Raw genomic sequence first — 24,661 nt, 5'->3', positions numbered from 1 at the left:
ATAACTGCTTTTTTTATTATTATTGTTATTGCAGATGGGAAGCACGGGGGTCTTCTTCCTTGACAACAATAAACTGTATAATCTTGCACTCTGAAATTTGGTAACAAAATATGTCCACTGGCAAATATTATTCACCTTTTAACACTTTCACTGAAGAAGAGCTATTACCCAATTTCAGCACAACTGGCTGTCCAGCATCTGATTTTTCACTAAAGATGGGATGGTGACTTCCCATTGTACTTTGAGTAATGCTGAAAATACACTATATTTAATTCCTCACAAGAAAGGAAAACATTCCTGTTAATTTATGACAAGAATTTGCCCACTTGCAAGACATTAATGAATTTCACAGTAGCGCATATGAAGTCGTGTGGACCTATTTGTTTTTTCACATAAACTTCAAACAACAAAAAGTCCTACAGATACAACAAAACATGTGCCAAAAGGCGAGATTCTGTAACTATTACTTTATAGTTTACTGTTCATAAAAATAATTCCTTATTGATGGAAATGTGTTCTGATATTAGACATAGAAGAGTTATTTTACAATACTTCATTCATTTTTTTTTACAAATTATACATACATACTTTTCACTGGAAAAATATGTTTAGCAACAGTAAAAATGAACTCAGGAGTATCAAGGAGTACACGTGTAAGAGTTGTCATTCCACTTTTTGTAATAATTTGAATAGTTAATGTTTTTATATTGATTCCTGAGAATAAAGGAATTACACAGTTTTAAAACTCAACTGCAAGGTTTTTTGTGTCGCACATTCATCTACAAAACTACTGTACACTTTTTCTCTGTACACAGAATACTCAAGACCCCATATTAACAATACTTCTAGTTACTTCTTTTGTAGGAGCAATGTTTACGAACATAGAGCCACATCTTGGTGCTGTGAGCACAGAAACTATCATTTAATGCATATTATACTAACAAAGATACCTCGGTGTTGAAACCCTATCTTCAAACATTCTGTCTCTAGAGACTCTCACTTGGTAGAAAATGATAATTTGAGTATTAGATATGAATCAGTCTTTGTAACTGCACTGCAAGAGAATGATTGCATGACATGATTGTATACTGCAGCACGGTGTACTTTTGCGTCTGTAAATTTTAATAATAGCTCTGGCATATCACTTTCCTCACACTGAAAAATGCAAGAGTGCATCTGATAGGAGTATAATCTTCTGCTACACTTCACACAGTGGAATCAACTTTTTAAATATTCAAGCTCCCACACTTGAAGAAACACTCAACTTTGAATTTCATACAGTATATCAACTATGAATGATTATTCTGTTCTGATAACATCTGGATAGTGCAGTAATTCATTTCTACAACGCACATGTTTCCTAGCAACAAAATACCAAAATTATGGTTTATTAATTCTTCACTTTTAATATGGATTCCTGAATATGTGCACTGTATTCTTATAACATTGGCTACCACTGCATCAATAGTGAATATTTATTACTGATGGAACTGCTTTAACAACTGTTGGAAATTACAGTATTATTTTGTTCAAAATACTGACCCTTTGAAAAAAATTGACACCCTAGTGTCTAAGAATTTATTTTTGTGTAACATTCCAATAGAAAAAATGCGAAATATTTGAAAATTTTACCAGTATATCATCTACAGACACTTAGCCCGGTAATAACCCAGTTTCTCCGGCCATTCATTATCACATAATATCCTTAATATTCTCGCTATTTTTGGCACAATGAGGATCCCTATCTAATATATCTGTAGAATATCGCTTATCCAAAGACATCAACCTGTTTGTGCATGAATGAACACTAAATAGCAAACTAAGTATGCAGTGTAAAATTTCACAATCTCAAAGGAGCTATGCACACTATTTCTTCAAATCCATTCATTGCTCCTCACTTTATGGACATTGTATTATCTTTTTGCTGTATGGCATTATAATAACGGCATGTTTTCTGAATGAGTAACTGACACTTTTACCCATTGTTCTTTGTCCCAATTACCACTGATGTCTCGAAGGACTAGACAACTGTGTATAAGATACATCAATGGACGCGTTGCACTGCCATATTCTTTACAAAAGACATAAAATTAAATGGGACAGTTTTAAAAACTTAAATGTCAAAGCAATAACATTCAGTATCATTAACAGCTGCCATTAAGAAAAAGGGGGCAACTTTAAACACAACCTGCAATCACATATGTTTGACAAATCCTATTCCACACAATAATTTCTGTATGAGTGATAATATATGGTGTGTGTGTGTGTGCGAGAGAGAGAGAGAGAGAGAGAGAGAGAGAGAGAGAGAGAGAGAGAGAGATATGGATGGATGGAGGCAGGAGCTTCAGGTAATGCAAATAGTCAGCAAGTTGCTGTAATTTTTCAGTGAGAAAATGTATGATAATTGTAAAACTGACTCTTTCTACATCACAGCAAGAAGTCACAATTATTATTCCTGAAACAGGCAAATAAATAAAACAGTAAAAGTATCTCTTTTAGTGGTTCATTATACAAAAAACCTGAATTGTAACTTATGGTGATTGCTGTTTACTTCTCTGAGCATTAACAACTTTTCTGAGGGTAATTCAGAAGTGGCCATCTCATGTTTGTATAATCTTTTTCTGTGCACATTAATTTTCCAGTAAACAGCTTCAGAAATTCTGACAATGCTAACTTCCTGAATCTAGGTTTTTTACATTATTAATAACGACATGTAACCACAGGTGTACTGACTAGCACATAACCTTTTCTTAACTGGACACTACACGTGATATTCTGAATTTACAACTTTTAATAGTGAAGGGTCAAAATGTACTCTTTGCTGCATTACCCTTTCTTAGTACTTGATGACATGTCCAAAATATTAATTAATCCAAAATCAGGACTCTTCCAAATATATCAAGATTTTGAAGTCCAGAAACTGGGATTGAATAACTTCTGTTCATTTAATTATTCATTTTTCAGTATGAGACACAATTTTCTAAAGCAATAAAATCAATGGCTGTCAACTTGCATCACCAACATCAAATCACATTAAAACACACACTTTGTTTGCTGGATGTGCCTTATCAAACAAAACAGTTTATGAGTACTAACTTAGAAATCCTGCACAAAGAGCAGAAAAGCTGTGCATGTGTCATTTCTGTCAGGACTAGTACTATTTAACATCTTTTTCAATGGGACAATCTCTGCAACTGAATAAAAAGATATTTAAGACAGCCATGTGTGTTTTATTTCTTTCATTTCTGGTAAAATAGCAGAAAAAACACTATCACAGTCATATCGGTGACTGGTGAAGTGCAAAGTTTGGAAAACTGCATCTAAGCACTTTAACAACAGCTTGACTGTGTAAACCAACAAAAATATTTCCACCAAAGCCTAGACGGAAGAAACAATTACAGTAAGACAGGAGTAGAATAAAGAACATTAATAAACGACAGCAACATTAATGAACAGTAAAAAAATAAAATGTAAGAAGTGGCAATGGCAGAAACGCCAAAGTAAAAATTGTTTGAAGTTATTTTATCACATTTCTAGTGCCAAGTATTTTACTCAGCCTCTGAGAATGTCGACATACAGAAGAAAAAAAATCACAAATTATGTTAGTGCGATTTGAAGCAGATAATAAAAATAATGTTAAAATGTTATTTACAACATGAGCCAAAATTTATTGGAAATGATTTGATGCATTTAGTGCATAAATCATTGTCATATTCTCTGTTTAAAATATCCGTAAGGCTTATGTGAGGAGCCTTTCACAGTGTATGTAACTACAGCTGGAAATATCAACCCAACTAAAGACACTAGAACTGGTCACTGCCACCAGTAATGGTCACGGATTGGGTAGAAGGACACATCTCTATGTTTTGTTGATATGAATTATTCAGTATACATTTGAGTAGGCAACCAATAAAATTTAGCACTGCTGTTAGTATCCACTGACTTGAGGCATTATGTAATATCACAAAGTTGGGATAAGTAATATTGTTCTCATTAATTTTAATAATTTACACACATGTCCAAACCAGTAAATAAAGTTATGAGAAAGCCAAATGACTGTAACAAGTGACTGTAAATCAAATGTTTCACGAAACAACAGAACCATTCAATTGCCCATTTTCAATCTTTTTGTTCAATTATATTTCTAATCATTTTATTGTCTGAAATCTACATTTGACAACCACTTTCAGTAACTTGTTAAAGGTTCATGTTCCCAGCTATGTTAATTCTATTTTCCTGATAAGAAGTGAATGTTTCATTGAAAAATATTAAACACAAGATACAACTTCTAATAAATATTTGATCAGTAGCTGTGATATGAACTGTTTCAATATATTTTATCCAAATAACCTTTTTATAGGTATTGACAAGAATGATAACAATATGAATTGAGTGGGAGAACTCTGGAAAATATGAAAAAACAGAGCTGTTAATTTAAGACATTTCAAACTAAAACAGGAAATTATAACTTTTAAGTAACGTAATCAGACAGATAAAAAAATCTACTCACCAACTGGCATCAGGAGAAAACACATGTAAAAGCTAAGAAAATGTGCAAGCTTTCGGAGCCACTGGCTCCTTCTGGCAGAGAGGTTGAAGGGGAAGTAAGAGCGATGAAGGAAAAGGACTGGTGAGGTTTAGGAAACGGCTAGAGTTGCGTAAATGTCATCTAGAACCCTGTGTCAAGGAGGCTAACCAGACGGGATGAGAAGGAAAGACAGACTGTTGGGGCTGCACCAGTTGAGACCTGAAAACTTGAGATCTTAAAGGTGGAAGACAGGGTAATAAGCAAGACAGAGATTACTGACAAAACATTGGGCAAGATGTAACAAGTGTGGAAAGCTAAGTGCATTATATGTGGGAGAGGTAGGGGATGGGAAAAACAGACAAGCCAGAAAATAATACATACAGAAAACTAAAGGGGATTTTCTTCATTCTCTTTTAGTTTTCTATATGTTTTGTTTACTGACCTGTCTGCTTTTCCTGCTTCCATATGTATAATGCACTTAGCTCTCAGCTCTTGTTAATGCTTGCCCGATGTTTTTTCAGTAATCTCTGTATTGCTTATTACCCCCGTCTTCCACCTTTAAGCTTTCAAGTTTTCAAATCTCATCTGGTGCAGTCCCCAACAATTAGTTTATCCTACTGATCTGCCTGTAAGTCTCCCTTGACCCATGGCTCTGGGTGACTTTCCCATAACTCTCCCCATTTCCTAAACCTCACCAGCCTTGTTTCTACATCCCTCTTCCTTTCTCTTCAACTCTTCTGCCAGAAGGAGCCAGTGGCTCCGAAAGTTTGCACATTTCCTGAACTTTTATTTGTGTTTCCTTGTGCTACCACTTGGTGAGTAGATTTTTTTATCAATCTAATTGTATTATATTTTAAGAAACTGATTATTTTCGTTGATAAATTATAGCTTGTGTTATTTTTGGAACTGTTTAAGTTCAAGCTTTTTAAGACTCAAACAGAAGCATTAGATCCACTGTCAGCCATCTACAGAAACCATGCAGCCTAACCAGCAATGTTAAATTTTCAACATTAGAGAAGCTCATGTGGGCTTTTAAAGCTAAGTTCTAGTAACACTCGGAGAACATTTCTACTGGAACTGTTAGGAGTAATGTGCTATAATGACAGCTGAGGTGGCTTTAGAAATTTTGTACAGTGTTATTTAAACCAAGCTCCATACTTATGTAAACCTACTGGGAAGCCCACCAGACTGATGTGTTCTGTCACTTCCTAAATGGAGTCAGAGTATGATGGATTGGAAGAACTGGTAAGAAGAACAACAATTACTTAATTAAATGTAATGTCTAAATAAATAACAGGGTAATGTCTAAATAAATAACAAGAAAACTGTTACATCAAAGTGACAAAAATAGGTTAATGTTTAAAGAATTACTAATAGTTTGAATAGTGATGATGATGGTACATGTGCATTCTTAAAACAAAGAAGAAAGGACTATGAGAAATAAAGTATCAACATTACTAGTTAAAGTAGCAAACTTTAAAGGGGATTAGGTTTTTTTAGTCAATACTGACAGAGAGGCAAGCATAACATCATGGATTGCTGGGAACAAATTAAATCCTGGTGGAATTTTATGCCACTATGCCACACCGTGTTAACAAACCTGACACAGTAACAAGGATGGCGGGAACAGATGGACAAATGGCCAGAGTGCCAGTTATCTTGCATTGGAGATAACCACTGTGAAGTTTGTTTGCGAAACATTAGTTCAAAGACTGCTTTGATTCAGGGGCATATTTATTTCAAAATGTATACATTAATGTATACATTTTGAAATAAAATGTATACATATACAAATGTTGACAGATGTGAAAATTACCGAACTATCAGCTTAATAAGTCACAGCTGCAAAATACTAACACTAATTCTTTACAGACGAATGGAAAAACTGGTAGAAGCCAACCTCGGGGAAGATCAGTTTGGATTCCGTAGAAACACTGGAACACGTGAGGCAATACTGACCTTACGACTTATCTTAGAAGAAAGATTAAGGAAAGGCAAACCTACGTTTCTAGCATTTGTAGACTTAGAGAAAGCTTTTGACAATGTTGACTGGAATACTCTCTTTCAAATTCTAAAGGTGGCAGGGGTAAAATACAGGGAGCGAAAGGCTATTTACAATTTGTACAGAAACCAGATGGCAGTTATAAGAGTCGAGGGACATGAAAGGGAAGCAGTGGTTGGGAAGGGAGTAAGACAGGGTTGTAGCCTGTAGATCGTAGAGGGAGACCAAGAGATGAATACACTAAGCAGATTCAGAAGGATGTAGGTTGCAGTAGGTACTGGGAGATGAAAAAGCTTGCACAGGATAGAGTAGCATGGAGAGCTGCATCAAACCAGTCTCAGGACTGAAGACCACAACAACAACAATACATTAATGAGATTAAAACAAATTTTAGTAGTTTAGTTGTTCTTGTTCCAAAACGTAGATTCAGTGCTGTGTAGTCAGTACTGCAACTGTATCTGCGGAGGCTGAATTGATAAGAACAATTGCTGTGTGTGACAGCAAATTCATAAAAAAGATTAAAGAAGCATAAACATTTTGCAACACAGCAGATCAACTTGACAATGAAGTGAATGCTTTGTTCCTGCTCAAAGATTTAGCAGCAAGAATAAATTGGAAAGTGATTTAACAAGTGATTTAGTATAACATGAATCTAATTTTTAGAATATTGAGGTGATAACAGAGAAAGAAACCAGTGATGTTCATCAAATTCTCCATGAACAAGATTCAAATAAATGAAAGTGAAGATGTGTGTAAAATATCTATATATGACATACCGATAAATGACATAATTAAGATGGTAGACACAGAAGACGAGAAAAGCTGACACTAGGATCATCACTTGAAACAACAGATTTCTTGCAAAAGGGAGTTACTGAGGATAAAGATATAAATGAATTTTACATTAATCTAGAAACCAGGAATATAGAGAAAGATTCTTCACAAGTAATACATTGTGACTAGATCCAAACTCTTGATGGTTTAGGCCAACTGTCACACAAGGTAGTGGTTCATACCATTAAATTTTTTCATGAGATGGCTGATCAAGACGATCAGTACACTCAAGACTTCTGAAGCCTGTTCTGTTGTTGCAAATAGAATATGGAAGTGCATTCAAAAAAGTTCTTGAAAATATGAATTTCTAATTTGTGGCATTCAAAAGGACTAAAATGTGTATATTCACGAACATAAAGATAGTAGTACAACAGTTAAGTGGGATAGTGGGTATATTTAACCATTAGGTTAGAAGAAAGCAGGTGCCTACATCTGGAGGTGAGGGAGGGGGGTTGGGGGGGGGGGGGGGAAAGAAAAGAAGAAAAAGGAGACTAATATATACTACATACGAGATAAGTGCAACCCTGATTGAGATTCACATAGCGGTTGTAAAGATAATTTTGTGAAATAATGATACGATGAAAAACGAGAGAAGAAGAAGTAGTGCAGTAGTCACTAATATACGGAATTTTATTACTATAAGAAGAAGAGAGAAGGAGTGAAACCAAACACAATTAATTAAAACATGAGAATTATTTGTGATGACTGGCACTACAGAGTCAATGAGGTACTCTAAGCTGCTGTGTAAATGTCACTTTTGAATTGCAGAAAGCGCAGAATGAAGGAAATAATACAGTGAGTAATGGAAGAAAATGCTATTTCAAGGAAAGCAGCACTAAGTAATATGTGGTAAAGTAGAGTTGATGTACAAGGCATGTGTCACTGAAATTTACAGTCCAATTTGATGGATTAGAATGGTTTAGGGTTGATCCTCCACTCTTAAATGTCAATATATGTTTCTGTTACTGTCACAGTCTGTTTAAAATCTAGATAAACAGACAGCTGACTACGGGTGTTCAGGCTGGCAACACGTGTGTCAAAAATTCACGCAAGATTTGAATTCTGTGCCGCTTTGCCAATGGCTGGGGGCCATAATAGGTAGGGTTATTAAACATTGTGCTCTACCAAAAGAGCAATGTGTTTTCAGTGTTGAGCAATATTTTAAAAATAATGAAGGTCTGGCAGCTATGATTCAAAATTTTCATACAAAGTATGATCAGAATAGTGATCAAACTTCATCAACCATGAAGATATTAATTAAAAAACTTAGGGAGTCTGGATCAATTAGTGACCTTAAACACTCTGGCAATCCTTCAAACAGATGTTCATGAGAGTGTGGCTGTGAGTCCAGGATCATCAATCAGGCGCCATGGTTAAGACTTGGACATTTTGAGAAACTCTACAGCATATTATCCTGAAAGATTTGCATCTAGTGTAGTGTAACATGGGTTATCTGTGAGAATGACCTTTGTTCCACTGAGGATGCTCATGCTGGTGAAAGATTATAAACATTTTATGCAGTGGAAAAAATCCACTGTGCATACCCTGATCTGTGCAGATGGTGTGTATGCAATGACATAACACAGCAGAGGAAAGGCACAGGATGGTGAGTGCAGTCGCACTTGCTGGACGTGGATGTTTAGGCCTTGATTAGCCCCAAGGTGTCATGAACACCCCAGGGAAAAAGGACACACTACAATGTAAACACCCAAGACGAATCAAGACTGTAAATCTCAGACCTTTAAGTGAGTTTGATGCAATCAGATGTATTGATCGATGTGTGATTTACCAATATTTGGATCTTTCTTTGTAACTGATGTAATTAGTTGATACAATTCAGAAGATTATTGTTGAAGACGTGTTCATCACGTAGTGGGAGTAGTGAGACACACTTACAGTATCATCCTGCCTGGACACGAAGTCAAGAACAACAAGTTCATGCATGGCCATGGTATGGACTGTCTGGATACCAAGAACAAAAACTCAAAGGCTCCGACCATATTGGAAGAACAATCAAAGGTAACGTAGACCAAATCACACTGATAGATCTGCCACGTGGTGTCACTTACTCATGGTGTCACAGGCTAGTTACGCCCCACACACACACATACTGGAGGTATTACGCACTACATGGTTACAAAGTTCAACTGGCTCATGAACTGAAGCCTACTGACCACGCACAGCAAACAGAATTTACTGAATTGATTACTTTACAAAAATTGGTGGATGCTGATTTTCTGAACAATATCATCTTCAGCGATGAGGCTCATTTTCATCTTAATGGTTTTCTTAATCAACAAAACTGTCACATTGGGGTTCAGAAAATCCATGAGTAACTGTTGAGAAACAAGTGCATCCACAATGTGTCACTGTTTGGTGTGGATTTTCGGCTTGAGGCCTCATCAGAACCTACTTCTCTGAAAATGCAGCTGGTTGTGCAACAGCATGAAGCTTGTTACTATGGCAAGATAATTCAGTTTCTTATGCCTAAACTGCAATATGGATGTGGATGATGTGTCATTTCAACAAGCCAGAGCCACATGCCATACAGCCTGAGAAACAATTCATTTACTCCACGAGTCATTTCCTGATCATATAATTTCCCCATTTTGGTGATCAGAATTGGCTGCCCAGATCAAGTGATTTAACACATTTTGATTTTTTTCTCTGGAGTGCTTTGAAGTCTAAGTTTTATGTCAACAAGCTCATGAGTTCCATGACTTGAAGGAGGAAATCGAGAGCTGTATCAACTAAATTCAACCACATTTATTCGGAAAGGCGATGGAAAATTTCATCGAAAATGTATGTGCCGGCAGTGCCTTGGAGACCTAATATGCTACCCAATTCATAACCCTGTAATGTATATTTTACTAATCAATAAAAAATTACTATTTTAATAATAAAGGTGTGTTCCCCATCAAAATATTTCTTGCATGAATTCTGTGACACCCATTGGATAACAACTAACCATGATATGAAACATATGTGCTCTGCAAAGTAGTTCAACTTAAAACCAGCATTGACAAGAGCTGGACAAATGACACGGAATAAACACTGAAAGAAGTGGATGGCAAGCTTTTATTGAAATAATTGCCTTAACTGTACTGTTTCTTACGAGGAAGTGATAAACCTTCAAGGTATAGCAATAAAGAATACAGTGATAAATTATACAAAGTAAACAATCAGGATTCATTAAAGGAAATGTCTCAATTTAGAGCATGCACTTCAAATTACATTACATCCATTTCAAAATTGGCACTAAATAATAATATAATTATTATATCCTGTAGGTCTGTACTAGAAAATGTAGTTTAGAAGTAGTGGTGGTGGTGGTGGTGGTGATAGTGGTGAATAAGCAATTTTTCAGTGACTCCTGATTGCAGAAGTCAGTCCCACTAAAGTATCACATTTGTAATTAGATTGGTGAATACTAAAAATTTCAGTCAATCAGTTAAGGAATTTTTTTTCTCTAGTTTTATCTGTTTTCACAAAATAGGGTGAAAAGTATCCTACACATGATTTCTTGCTAGATTGTCAATTAGATATTCAGGATATGCATGGACAGGAATACGAAGAGGGACATTCCAAGACCAGATTTCATATGATATTTGGTATCAACACCAATACCTAAAATTGTCCTGATACCCTGATGTTGGGGCAAAAGTATAAATACTGACAGAATCACAAGGTATAGATTTCTCATGCACTTTTAAGTGTTTCTTGAACAGAAAAGGATTTAATTAGAATAGAAGACAAAATATGGAAATTAAGCTGTATTTTTTTGAATCAGCTTGAGTATACAACCAATATTTGAACCACTTTTCCAAAGCAGTGTGTACACATTTGATATTACTGGTATATGATGCAGAAATGTGATAAATTTATTATACACAACATGTGGTATAAGCCTATGACTGCATTACACAGATATGGCACACATTTCAATCATCAAACTAATAGTGAAAGATTCTCTCCAAAATCTTATGCCATGAAGATATTCTTTCAGTGCTTCATACAGGAGTCATGCAAAGGGAAACACTTCATTGGAGTTTACAGAGTATGGATTTGGAGTAAATGGAGATGTAACATCAGTGTGTTCCTAAGTATGAATGGCTTATAGACAAAAATTGGAAACACAAATCCCACTTCTTTTTCCATACATACCATTCATTTAAATCTAAGTGAATGGTGTGGTCAATGGTATATTTAGAAGAGTCAACTACTTCATGATTATAAAAGACTTCTAAAGTTTTTCAGAATCTTCAAAAATATGTTACCAGTTGACTCTAAAACTTTTAAGTACCAGTGATTATAAACAATGCGACCTCTGAGATTAAGTGAAGTTGTGAATAGTTTAAATGACATAACAGACAAAAATTTTGGACAACAAAAACAAAACAAAGAGCTCAATGTTAATTGTAACAAACAGTATCTTTTAAGAGCATTTGCTCTATCATTATATGGAATGATATTCCTTTAGACACTGATGATTTAAGTAAAAAGATGTAATGTCACAAGTAATAAGTAAATGAATGTCTAAGTTCTGAGTGTGTGTGTTTGTTAAAATTCTGACTGCAGTCAGTTCTGGACAGGCATTTTATAAATATAGCAGTGATACTGATAGCTTTGAATTCTTCAATGAGATGATGACAGAGATGAGTAACTGAAAATGGACTAGACCTATTGAAATAAATTTCCTTACATGCTTACTGAACTGAGATTCCTCCGGATGGTTTTGTGCTGTTAAGCACTAAATGAGAACTAGAGAACAGTCAAGAAAGGACATTCCTCATTATTTAGCTGGCTTGATTTGTGGACCAACCTGGGTTCATTAACCATGTATTTGCATAAATAAAATAAAGTTAAATTTCCTTTAATGTCACTGATGACTGTAGTTGCTACTCCTATCATTAGCATAACTAACCATTGAGTAATGCCTCAGAAACTAGCACACATTCTGTTTTGTCTGCGTGCTTCATACACACACACACACACACACACACACACACACACACACACAAACACACACTTTACAGTAGTTAATAGTGAAATCACTGATTTTAAGCAATTATGTTACACATAAGTATACCCACAGTTCCACCAATAATGTGGCTCTTGTCCAAACTATAAATTTTTTTTATAAAATGTAAAAGATTATGGCAGTTTTCATTTACCTTAATTGCTAGTAACTTTAATCTGGTAACTGCTAAAACATGCACAAAATTATTTAAGCAGTATAACCATTTCTAAAACTAGTATGGGTACCATAAGAATATCTTTCTCTGTTACTCTCATGGAAGTCTCATAATTGTAGGCTGCAATGTCTGGAATACATACAGTCAATGTGCTCCATTTCCTCGATATGTGAGTGACACAAATGGCCTATGAGCAACATCCCTTCTATGACATACCATTCTGACCTCCCAGTTCGCGTACCATCCACATGTTTTTGGACAGTTTCTTTTTCTCTCTTTGCTGAACGACTTCTGGGTGTGTGTCTCTTCGTCTTCTGTTTTGAAACCAATAGTCAACATTCTGTCGACAAGGAACTGCTTCACTGGGGTTCATAGAAGCTAGAAAGTTTGCATATTCTATCATAGTTTGACCACTGGGATAACGTTCTGCATTATACCACTCTTCAAGTTTCCGTAATTGATCAGGATTCCACATAACACGGTGACGAAATGGACGACCAGTGAGACTAAAGGAAGCACTTGGAGTCTGAAGTAATGGTGAACTCTGACTGTTGCCTGAAAAGTTAAAATTTGCACTGACTGTTACAAAAAATGCACTGACTCCATTAGAAATTAAAGCATTTTGAAAATAATAATAATACTTTATTCACCATCGAATGATTAATTACATATGAACAAATCAGCAAAGGCTGAGCATGTGCCCCCCCCCCCCCCCCCACCACACACACAATATTTCTGCACTACACTGTGGTGGCTGTACACACAATGCTGGGATTGCAGTTCAGCTAGTGTGTTGGGGTGAGAGGTTGTGTCAGGTGGGTAGAAGTGGGAAGTAGGTGGAGAGAGAGAGATTTACTGGACTGATAAGATTACACATAAAAGGTCTGCTACTATTGATATATTGTTTTGAAAACACCTCTTGTTCTGCCTGTCGCTATGATACTCAACTAATGCCTAGAAAGGGTTTTGTTGAAGCAATAGTTTAAACTGAAACTTAAATCTTCACTGTCGGAAGTCAACTATACCTGCCATGCAATGACTGATTTTAGTCCCGCACACTGTGGACTCTCTTCATGGAGTGCTGTTCTCCAGCTGCTGCTGTATTTTTTTCTTTATTTCTAGTATTGTACTGATGCAAATCAGAACAGACATTAGGGTATAGTCTTAACAAGCAATATATCTTTTAGAATATACATGTTCATTATGGTCAGCATTCCAGTTTTTGGAAATACGTTACAGTATGATTTCTTATATTTAGCTTCACATCAGTTTATGGATCCAACTATTTCTCCCACTCTTCCTTTACCTAGGGACTAGTCCACACAGCTCTCCACCTTACACAGACACAATCCCACATAATTATATTTACTATTCCAGAAACACCTTTTCACAATTTTCAGTTTTTAGTAATACTACGGTCAACAGTGCCATCAGTTAAAAGAGTTTTAAAAAATACTGGAATTGTAAAAACGGTCAACCATTAGACCATGTAGACATGTTAAAAGTAGACAACATAAATGAAATGGAGTGACAACTACTTTTATGAGGTAAGTATTAAACTTAAATAAAGAATGAGTGAATAACAAAGACCTCACTAAAAACCAACACTTGATGAAAAAAAAAAAGCCGTTACACATGCTCTGCAAAATGAAATAAGTTTAACATAAAAGTTCTACGACTACAGACAGACACAGTTCTAATGAAGTGACAAGTTTAGATTCACTTATGCTACCCACCAATCTTTTATTATATGCATTTCCTGGTATCTAATTAAACAATGAAATTCAATAAAAACTTAATGTATTACTATCAGGTCATGCAAAAAGTGATTCACTTAGACACGTGAATGCAGTGTGTCTCACTTCTGCTGCAAATTTAATTTTTATTTACTTGTGTAGTCTATGTGTAGTGTAACCATGGACACACTATCAATTGTTAGTTTATTGCACTGTTGCCAAGATATACAACTATTAATAATTGTTTCCTTCTGCAACTGAGCTACATTTCATTTGATCACTGCAAAACGTACTAGTCATTTAGTGGTCAAACTTAATCGGCTGTAGCTGAATTAAGTCATTACTTTCTATGAAAAACTGAAAGAACAGCATCATGAAAGCCCTAACTTACAACACCACAGAAGTTCATGCCTTTTGCCAACATAGGTATTTTTAGTAAAATTTCTTGCAAACACCACCAATAAAAATCGTTCTGACGCCAAGATTCTTTCTGATTATGCTCATTAACAGTTCAGTTTTCTTGCAGACTTATTAATTGCTAGTCTTCAGCATTAGTTTTCTTGACAGTTTTTGTTTATGTCTGTTCTGATTATTTCTCTTTATATTTTGACTATTCTGTCTATTTTTGCAGTATTAATTTTTTTCAGAATGGTTTCACTGGCACATGTAGTTTTTGGCTGTGCAACAGTTTTAATTTTGTGGCTATTTCAGATTCTGTTGTTATTTTATGTACTGTTGGCATACTATACATAGTGCTGATTTATTTGATAATTAAAAAACTTATGTCACATGCCAAGAATTCACATTGGACACCTGCCTTTTGTGGACAGTGACCTCCAAATTCCATTATCCATGCATGCCACATGGTTGATAGAAATGAAGAGAATGCACTGGCAAGTTGTACCTTGGAAACAAAGGCCACTGACAGTTCTCAATGGGAACGTGCGAGTACCTCCCTTAGGGTTCCTTTCTTCTAATGTTAAAAAGACAACATAAGAGGAGGGAAAGGATCAAACAGAAAGGTGTAGATAGAAGGTGGAGGAAGAAATCATTTACAACCTAAGTATCAGAGATGAATAGGATACACAAGAGGAATTAGAAGAAAAATAAAATACTGTTAGTGGAAGGTTAAAGATAATTCTCCATAAATATCATTAAATAACTGGTTCATCCACATTGAAGACCTGATCTCTTGGTAATTATGTAAAAAGAGAGTATTTCCCCCATTTGTTTTTGAAGAAGACTAATCCTCCTATAATTTAGCGGGAAGTTACATGGTCTTATCTAGTGTGCACACACAATTTTGCCAGCCAGAACACAGCCAGCCCATTCCTTCCATTACTGCCATCAAAGTTTCTTTAAATTGTTGTTGACTGGACACTACTTGACTTAATAAGGAGACATGTTGCTACTAAGAACAATCTGACTGGAGCATATGTAAGATTTGCACATACATAATGCTGAACCATATGAACCAAACTCACTAGAAAACACACTCACAAAAAGTCAATACAAAATTTCAACAACCATATTTCAGTGAGGAATATTTTGCAACGCTTGTGAAATGATTGTAGAGTAATCACGAAGTACAGATTAATTAAAAATATACCACAGTATGTAAGAAGACATTTATTACATGTCCATTACATGTTCGGCTATCAACCATTATTTACCACACATTTCACAGTGATGTGGAAAGCACTAGTGCAGATTATATCATACCTTGATTGTACAGGAAACAACCAGGAGAGTTCAACTTGCTCTGAGGTAAAGATGTTATGAGCTCGCCAATTCCTTTTAGAGAATTCATCTAAAAATGTGAGATGAAGATAAAAATTATTGTCAAGTTAGACATAATACACAGGAACAAACACATGTTAAAACATTGTAAGTAATACACTATGTGATCAAAAGTATCCAGACACCGCCCAAAAACATACGTTTTTCATATTACGTGCATTGCGCTGCCACCTACTGCCAGGTACTCCATATCAGCGACCTCAATAGTCATTAGACATCTTGAGAGAGCAGAATAGAGTGCTCCACGGAACTCACGGACTTTGAACATGGTCAGGTGATTGGGTGTCACTTGTGTCTTACGTCTGTACACGAGATTTACACACTCCTAAACATTCCTAGGTCCACTGTACAACACAAAAGCGTACAGGCCGACCTCGTCTGTTGACTGACAGAGACTGCTGACAGTTGAAGATGGTCGTAAAGTGTAATAGGCAGACATCTATCCAGAACATCACACATAAATTTCAAACTGCTTCAAGATCCACTGCAAGTACTATCACAAAGAAAACTCGGATTTCATGGTCAAGCAGCTGCTCATAAGCCACACATCATGCCGGTAAATGCCAAACGACGCCTCGCTTGTTGTAAGGAGTGTAAACATTGGATGACTGAACAGGTGTTGGTTGGTTGGTTTAAAAGGGGAGGGGGGGGAGGGGAGGGAACAAACTGTGAGGTCATCGGTTCCTTGTTCTCAGTAGAACAATTATCCAATTATCCAAGGGAAAGAAGAAAACAAAGAAGACGTACGGCACAATAATATGAGAAAGGAAGAACCAGAAGAATGACAGAAGGACAACACACTACCATGGACAAAACAGGACAAGAAAACCACAGAGAGATGCAAGAAATAGGGAGAAGAGCTTAAAAACAAGAAAGCAGATGACCATGGCTGGCTGACCATGAGAATAAAAAAGGAGCAGCCAGCCACTCTGCAACACACTAAAATCTCCACCATAAAAGCCTTAGGGTGGAGGACTCAGAGGAACAAAGGACATGTGCTAAAACTTAGATCAAATGATAGAACCCACCCTCACAAATAATACGTAAAACTAAAGCTGCTGTTGAGGCATTGTCACCCAACACCGAAGGTAGGGTGCTGGGAAAGTTAAAAGTCCGCTGCAGTGTGGCCAAAAGTGGGCAGTCCAGCAAGCGGTGGACAACTGTCATTTGGGAGCCACAGCGACACTGAGGTGGGTCCTCGCGACAGAGGAGGTAACCATGTGTGAGCCACGTACGGCCAATGCGGAGCCGACAAAGGACAACTGATTCCCTGCGAGAAGCCCATAGGGAAGACTTTCACACATTCGCAGTCTCCTTAATGACATGCAGTTTGTTGTGCATACTGTTATGCCACTCTGTCTCCCAAAGCCAAAAAACCTTGCAGCGTAAGGCAGAACACACATCAGTTTCAGAGATGCTCATCTCCAGGACCGGTTTCCGCATAGCCTGTTTGGCCAGCCTGTCAGCAAGTTCGTTGCCTGGGATTCCAATGTGTCCTGGGGTCCACACAAACACCACTGAACGACTGAACCGTTCCAGGACAGAGACAGACTCCTGCATGATCACTACCAAAGGATGGTGAGAGTAGCACTGGTCGATAGGTTTAAGTTGCTCAGGGAGTCAGAACAGAGGGGAAACGACTCACCAGAACAGGAATGGATGTACTGTAGTGCACAAGATATTACAACAAGCTCTGCAGTGAATACACTGCAGCCAGCGGGCAAGGAATGCAGGTCAATATGGCCTTTGTGGACATAGTCAAAGCCAACATTACCATCAGCCATCGAGCCTTCGGTGTAAACAACTTCATAGACCCAGAACACATCAAGAATCAAGAGGAAGTGACAGCGGAGAGCGGCATCGTTATCGGAGTCCTTAGGGCCATGCAAAAGGTCCAGACGAAGCTTCAGCTGAGGTGTACACCATGGAGGTGTATGTGAATGGACCTCAAGTAGAGGTGTTAAAGGGAAGGACTCCAGTTCGGAGAGAAGGGACTGCACGCGAACCGCAATCGAGAGCCCTGACCTGAGCCGCAGATGTGGGAGATGAACTGCTGCGGGTGGGAAAAGGAGATGGTAATCCGGAAGCTCAGGAGAACTATGAATGTGTGCAACATAACTGGTGAGTAATTGTGCATGTCGGATCTGCAATGGAGGAACTCCGGCCATCACCAGGACACTGGTGACCGGACTTGTTCTAAAAACTCCCGTCGCTAGGTAAACACCACAGTGGTGCACTGGGTCGAGTAAACGCAACTCTGAGGGCACTGCCGAATTGTAAACCAGACTCCCATAGTCAAGGCGGGATTGAACAAGGGTTCTGTACAGCTGCAGCAGTGTAGAGCGATCTGCACACCAGTTGGTGTTGCTCAGGCAGCAGAGAGCATTCATGTGCTACCACCACTCCCGCTTAAGCTAATGAAGGTGAGGTAGCCAAGTCAATCGGGCATCAAAAACCAGTCCTAAGAATCGATATGTCTCCACTACAGTGAGTGGATTGACATTAAGATAAAGTTCAGGTTCTGTATGAATGGTACAACGCTGACAGAAATGCATGACACACGACTTCGCAGCTGAAAACTGGAAGCCGTGGGCTAGGGCCCATGACTGCGCCTTGTGAATGGCTCCCTGTAGGCACCTCTCAGCAACTCCAGTACTGGAGGAGCAATTAAAAATGCAGAAGTCATCTGCATTCAAATAAGGGGAGACTGACAGCTCTACAGCTGCTGTTAGGCCATTAATGGCCACTAAAAATAGACACACTCAATACAGACCCCTGCGGGACTCTATTCTCCTGGATACGGGGGGAACTACGGGAGGCACCAACTTGGACATGGAAAGTATGGAGCGACAGGAAGTTTTGGATAAAAATCAGGAGTGGGCCCAGGAGACCACACTCATACAATGTGGCAAGGATATGGTGTACCAGGTCATGTTGTATGCTATATGTAAGTCAAAAAAGACGGCAACCAGATGTTGGCGCCTGGAAAAGGCTGTTCGGATGGCAGACTCGGGGGGGACAAGATTATCAGTGGTAGAGTGAACCTGGTAGAAGCCGCCCTGACATAGAGCCAGTAGGCCACCTAACTCCAGTACCCAATCCAACCGCCGACACACCATATGTTCCAGCAGTTTACAGAGAATGCTGGTAAGGCTGATTGGCCAATAGTTATCCACATCAAGCGGATTTTTACCAGGTTTTAGCACCAGAATGATGGTGCTCTCCAGCCACTGCGATGGAAAGACGCCGTCGCACCAGATATGGTTGAAAATGATGATGAGATATCGCTTGTAGTCAGACGACAGGTGTTTAATCATCTGACTGTGGATCCGATCCGGCCCAGGAGCTGAGTCAGGGCAATGTAAATGGGGCGTTATACGGTTCACTGTGACGTGTAGTGAACGAGAGGACTTTCCTTTCCATCCGCTGTTTGAGGGTGCGAAAGGCTGGGGGGTAGTTCTCTGACACAAGGCAAGAGCATAGAGGGTTTGCGTCGTTAGAGAGTGTGCCACTGATGTTAATGCCAGCGACACCTGTTGGGGTCTGGTACCCAAAAAGACGTCTAATCTTCCTCCAGACTTGGGAAGGTGACATATGACATTCAATGGTCGACATATACCTCTCCCAACACTCCTGTTTTCACTGTTTTATAAGCAGGTGAATGCAAGCACAGAGACGCTTAAAGGCCATTAGGTGCTCTAGGGAAGGGTGCCGCTTATGTCACTGTAGAGCTCGCCGACGCTCTCTGATTGCCTCAGCGACTTCCGGCGACCGCCAAGGGACTATCTTTTTCCGGGGGCACCCTAGAGAAAGAGGGATTGTGTTTTCCACCGCAGAAAGTATCATTGTAGTGACCTGCTCAATCACAACATAGATGGAACCAAGTGATGGAGATTCAACAGTGACAGCATAGTTGAAGGCTATCCAGTCTGCCTTGTTTCAAGGCCACTTGGGTAGGCGTCCATGGACATGACGTCGGGGCAGTGACAGGAAGATGGGGAAGTGGTCACCACCACACAGACCATCATGTGCTCTCCAGTGGATAGATTGGAGAAGTCCTGGGCTGCAAATTGATAAATCAATGGCCAAGTGACTACCATGAGCTATACTGAAATGTGTGGCGGCCCCAGTATTTAAGAGGCAGAGGTTGAGTTGGGACAGTAAATTTTCGACATCTCTGCCACGGCCAGTAAGCACCGTGCTACCCCACAAGGGGTTATGGGCGTTAAAATCTCCCAAAAGTAGGAAAGGTTGAGGGAGTTGATCAATCATCTGGAGGGAGATATAAGTTGCAGACAGTTATTTCCTGCATCATTCACATCCTGGCAGCCACAGCTTCAAGAGGAGTTTGAAAGGGCACAGGTTCATTACATACTGAGTTCAGGACATAAACGCAAACTTCACCTGACACTCTATTATATTCACTACGGTTCTTGTAATATCCCCTATAGCCACGAAGGGCAGAGGTCTGCATTGCCGGGAACCATGTTTCCTGGAAGGCAAAGCAGATGTGAAGCTTAACAGTTGCCGTAGCTCAGCCAGGCGGTGGAAAAAACCACCCCAATTCCACTGGAGGATGATGTGATTGTGACACTGGGAATGCATGAAACAACGAGGCAGTCTACACCTCAGGGTCACCTGCTGCCACTGACTTATTTCCTGAACAGGCTATATCCATTGCATCTGAGGGTCTGGCGAGATCTAGGTCCTCAGTGGATGCCAGAATTTTCACCTCATCCTCAGACGCAGAGCTTGTAGGCAGTGGCGGTGTGGGTGCCACCACAATTCCCTTGGTCTTGGGAGGTCCTCTTTCTGGATTTCTCTCGCTGATCCTTGGGTTTCTCTGGCTGGGAGGGCTTCACTGATTCAGTTTCAGAGTCTGAGGATGATCGTGAAACCCTACAAACAGCTTCTTTTGGGCACTTCAGCCACTGATGGGTGTCATCTTTCCCACTAGCAGAAAGCTGGGAGGAGAGTGACCCAAGGGACTCCTTCATAGGGAGAGCAGCCGAAGAAGAATTATGCTTCTCCGGCTGAGAATTGGGGACTGGTGTCCCAGATGGTTGGGGGGGACAGTGCTCACGAGGTAGGTGGTGCGAGAGCAACTGGGAGAGAAGTGCCTTCACTATCAAGGGGGCAGGTGCAGTCTTCCGGCTCTGAGAGCACTGGTGGCAACTGATATTCCTTGGACCCCGATGGATGCGCCAGATGAAATGAACTCCTAATTGCTCTAAGTCAGCATGTAGCTCATCATCAGACTGCAAAAGAAAGTCCATGTGGAATATAATACCCTGGACCATATTTAAGCTTTTATGAGGTGTGTGATGGTAACGGAAACAACCCCCAGCTTGTCACAAGTGAGTAATGCCCGTGACTGGGCAGAGGACGCCGTTTTTATCAAAACTGACCCTGACTGCATTGTGGACAAGCCCTCCTCTTCCCCAAACTTGGCCTCTAAATTCTCTACAAAAAACTGATGCTTCATCGATACAAAGGAGTCTCCATCAGCTCTCGGGCGAATAAAGTTCGCTGCCATCCTTAGCCTGGCATTCCTCCCATGGTGTGGCCAGAGGAAGGGATCGATTTGGGATCATACTTCCTTGCATTGTACTGAGACTTGGAATGCTTAGAGACTGCTGGCGGTTGATCACCAGCAAGTGATGACGTAATAATTTCCATCGCGCGTCATCCCCCCTGACGCCACCCAATCCCACCAGGGGCCTTCCCGACAGGCACCACCCAGCTGCAGCAAAGGCCACCTGGCATGATGGTCATTGCCGGGAGTCCTGATGACCTGGGCGACAGGCATCTACTCCTTGGCATATGCAGGGAGTTAAAGGCACAGGCATCAGCAGAGCGATCCATGTGTAGTCAGGGAGCTACAACCAACAGCGTACATGACGGCCCCACCACAACGGTCTGGCTACAGTGTTGGATATGAGGTGCAAAGAATTCCCTGTTCATCGTCAGTGCAGAAAACGACACTGCATAGTGGGTGGAGGAAAACGCACCCAGGAAGGTGTCCTCGCTCAAGAGATGGAGGATGAGTGGGACTGCAATGCCACGATGAGAAAGTGGGCTAAAGATCTCAATGCACGATGGACACGATGAACCATGTAAAGCGCCCTTTCCCAATTGGCTTGCTTTTCGGAAAAAATTTGAAAAATGGAGGTCAAACCTTACAGGGGGCCCATCACATAAAGGCCGAAAGGTGTGAGACTCCTTCTAGTCGCCTCTTACGACAGGCAGGAATACCTCGGGCCTATTCTAGCCCCCGGGCCTGCAGGGGGCGACTGAACAGTGGAAAAACGTTGTGTTGAGTGACGAATCATGGTACACAATGTGGCGATCCGATGGCAGGGTGTGGGTATGGCGAATGCCCGGTGAACGTCGTCTGCCAGCATGTGTTCTGCCAACAGTAAAATTCAGAAGCAGTGGTGTTATGGTGTGGTTGTGTTTTTCATGGAGAGGGCTTGCATCCCTTGTTGTTCTGCATGGCACTATCACAGCACAGGCCTACATGGATGTTTTAAGCACCTTCTTGCTTCCCAATGTTGAAGAGTAATTTGGGGATAGTGACTGCATTTTTCAACACGATCGAGCACCTGTTCATAATGCACAGCCTGTAGCGGAGTGGTTACATGACAATAACATCCCTGTAGTGGACTGGCCTGCACAGAGTCCTGACCGGAATCCTAGAGAACATCTTCGCGATGTTTTGAAATGCTGACCTCATGCCAGGCCTCAACAACCGACATTGATACCTCTTCTCAGTGCAGCACTTCATGAGGAATAGGCTGCTATTCCCCAAAAAACCTTCCAGCACCTGACTGAACGTATGCCTGCAAGATTGGAAGCTGTCATCAAGGCTAAGGGTTGGGCCACCACCGTATTGAATTCCAGCATTACCAATGGAGGGTGCCACGAACTTTTAAGTCATTTTCAGCCAGGTGTCCGGAACTTTTGATCACATAGTGTATCTTGTAAAAATGTCATTTCCACGATGAAATCTGAGAGGAAGCTGAATGTAATACAGATAGTAATGTCCTGATACAACAATTGTGAAGGTCACCTCTTTTAAGTTTACAAAGCACCACAAGCTGGCATTATTAAGACATGACAATAACAGTGTTTTACAATTTGTCATTTGTTATTGTTAAAATAATGGATGCTTAGAATCTGACCAAGTAGTTTGTTTGCAGTGAGCATTTAAAAAACAGTGGGGTGAAAAAATGGAAACTTCACTTTAAAGTTTTCACTGGAGCCTTATAACAGTTCACATAAAGGCCTAAGTGAACACCAATGCCTTTAATCATTTCGCTCAACCTGTGGTAACAAACCAACACCCTTAAAAATAAAATAAAAAAGGCAATTTACAATTGGTTTGCAGGATTGCACCATTGTTCTGTTTCCATCAGCAAAGAATTTTGTGAAGTTCAAGCTTCGTCAAGTGAGTTGACTAGCTCACCTCCTGCATGAGTGCAACTATCTCATTAATTTTTAAGTAATTTAGTTAATTTGGAGAATGACTAAAGTACAAGGCCAACAGAAAAATGGAAAAGACTGCTTAGAGAATTTACTGAAATTTGTTTTCTAATGTAAGTAAGATTTTTAAGAGCATGCAAATAAAGTGTTAACATAAACTGAAATCAGTGTTTTAATTTCTTTCTTCTAAAATCTACAGAAATACTCCCTTCTGAAAATATGTGGTTAATAATGCAGTCTGCACGTACTGCTGTAGCAAAATATATTTTCTACAAATAAAAATTATTTCCTACACAAATAATTTAGATTTTATTGAATGTTGTATTTTACCTAGTTTTACAATTAACTGTAAAATTGCACGTTAGTTTACACTTGACAGTACACATTAAAAGGGCTAAAACACTGTCTTTGAAAACTGTTATTTCTAAATATGTTAGCGTTCTAAAAAATCTTAACATTTAATACTTACAATGTTACTTATTTCTTGCTGTTTTTGTGATTCTGGCTGTGGCTGGGGACTTGCACGCTCTGTTTTTATTTTCTTGGGAGCAGAAGCACCTTCTTTTTGTGTTTCTGTATTAGATTCAGAATCTGCATTGTCATTGGTACTTGTATCCTCTGGTGATATTGGTGCATCATCTGTATCCTTGTAAATAATGAAGAAAATAAATTTTATTAGAACTTTTCAGAAAGTAATCTTCTAGGCACTGACTCTCAATTTTATTTTAAACATGTGTATAAAATCCACTGTCAGCAATGAATCCGATTACGTTTTTTAATGGCAAAAGCTACATATGAATGAAAATTATCAAATGAAAATAATGGAAACATCTGCTGTTACGAATGGTACATACATGATGACTGCTCAGGATATAAGTGGACAATAGAATGAACAATAGATAATTTTCATTTGGGAAGAGAGAGAGAGAGAGGAGAAACAATGTTTGGATAGGGATTAATTGACTAAAAATCAAAGTCAAATCCCTCTTTCAAGAGGTAGTTCATCTGGAGTTCGTGACAGCTGCCTGAAATTTTATCAGATCATGAAAGTAGGTAAGAGTGATAAAACCAAGGTATTAGA

General features: G+C 39.1%; 1 protein-coding gene across 2 annotated transcripts in view; it reads right to left on the bottom strand.

The window, feature by feature from the left end:
- LOC124613065 (broad-complex core protein isoforms 1/2/3/4/5-like) overlaps window positions 1–24,661 on the bottom strand; it is a 102,744-nt gene that overhangs the window by 17,048 nt on the left and 61,035 nt on the right. The window contains exons 4-6 of one of the 2 annotated variants that reach the window (XM_047141648.1): window positions 24,050–24,226; window positions 16,018–16,105; window positions 12,619–13,114 (exon numbers count right to left, since the gene is read on the bottom strand). In XM_047141648.1, the coding sequence (XP_046997604.1) occupies window positions 12,765–13,114; window positions 16,018–16,105; window positions 24,050–24,226 (615 nt within the window). In that variant the 3' untranslated portion in view covers window positions 12,619–12,764. Of the gene's footprint in view, window positions 1–12,618; window positions 13,115–16,017; window positions 16,106–24,049; window positions 24,227–24,661 lie in introns of those variants that run through there. The other variant, XM_047141649.1, reaches the window with a different exon arrangement.

The sequence above is a fragment of the Schistocerca americana genome, chromosome 4 (assembly GCF_021461395.2).
Source record: "Schistocerca americana isolate TAMUIC-IGC-003095 chromosome 4, iqSchAmer2.1, whole genome shotgun sequence".
Taxonomy (NCBI): Eukaryota; Metazoa; Arthropoda; class Insecta; order Orthoptera; family Acrididae; genus Schistocerca; species Schistocerca americana.
This window is presented reverse-complemented; position numbering and strand designations above follow the sequence as displayed.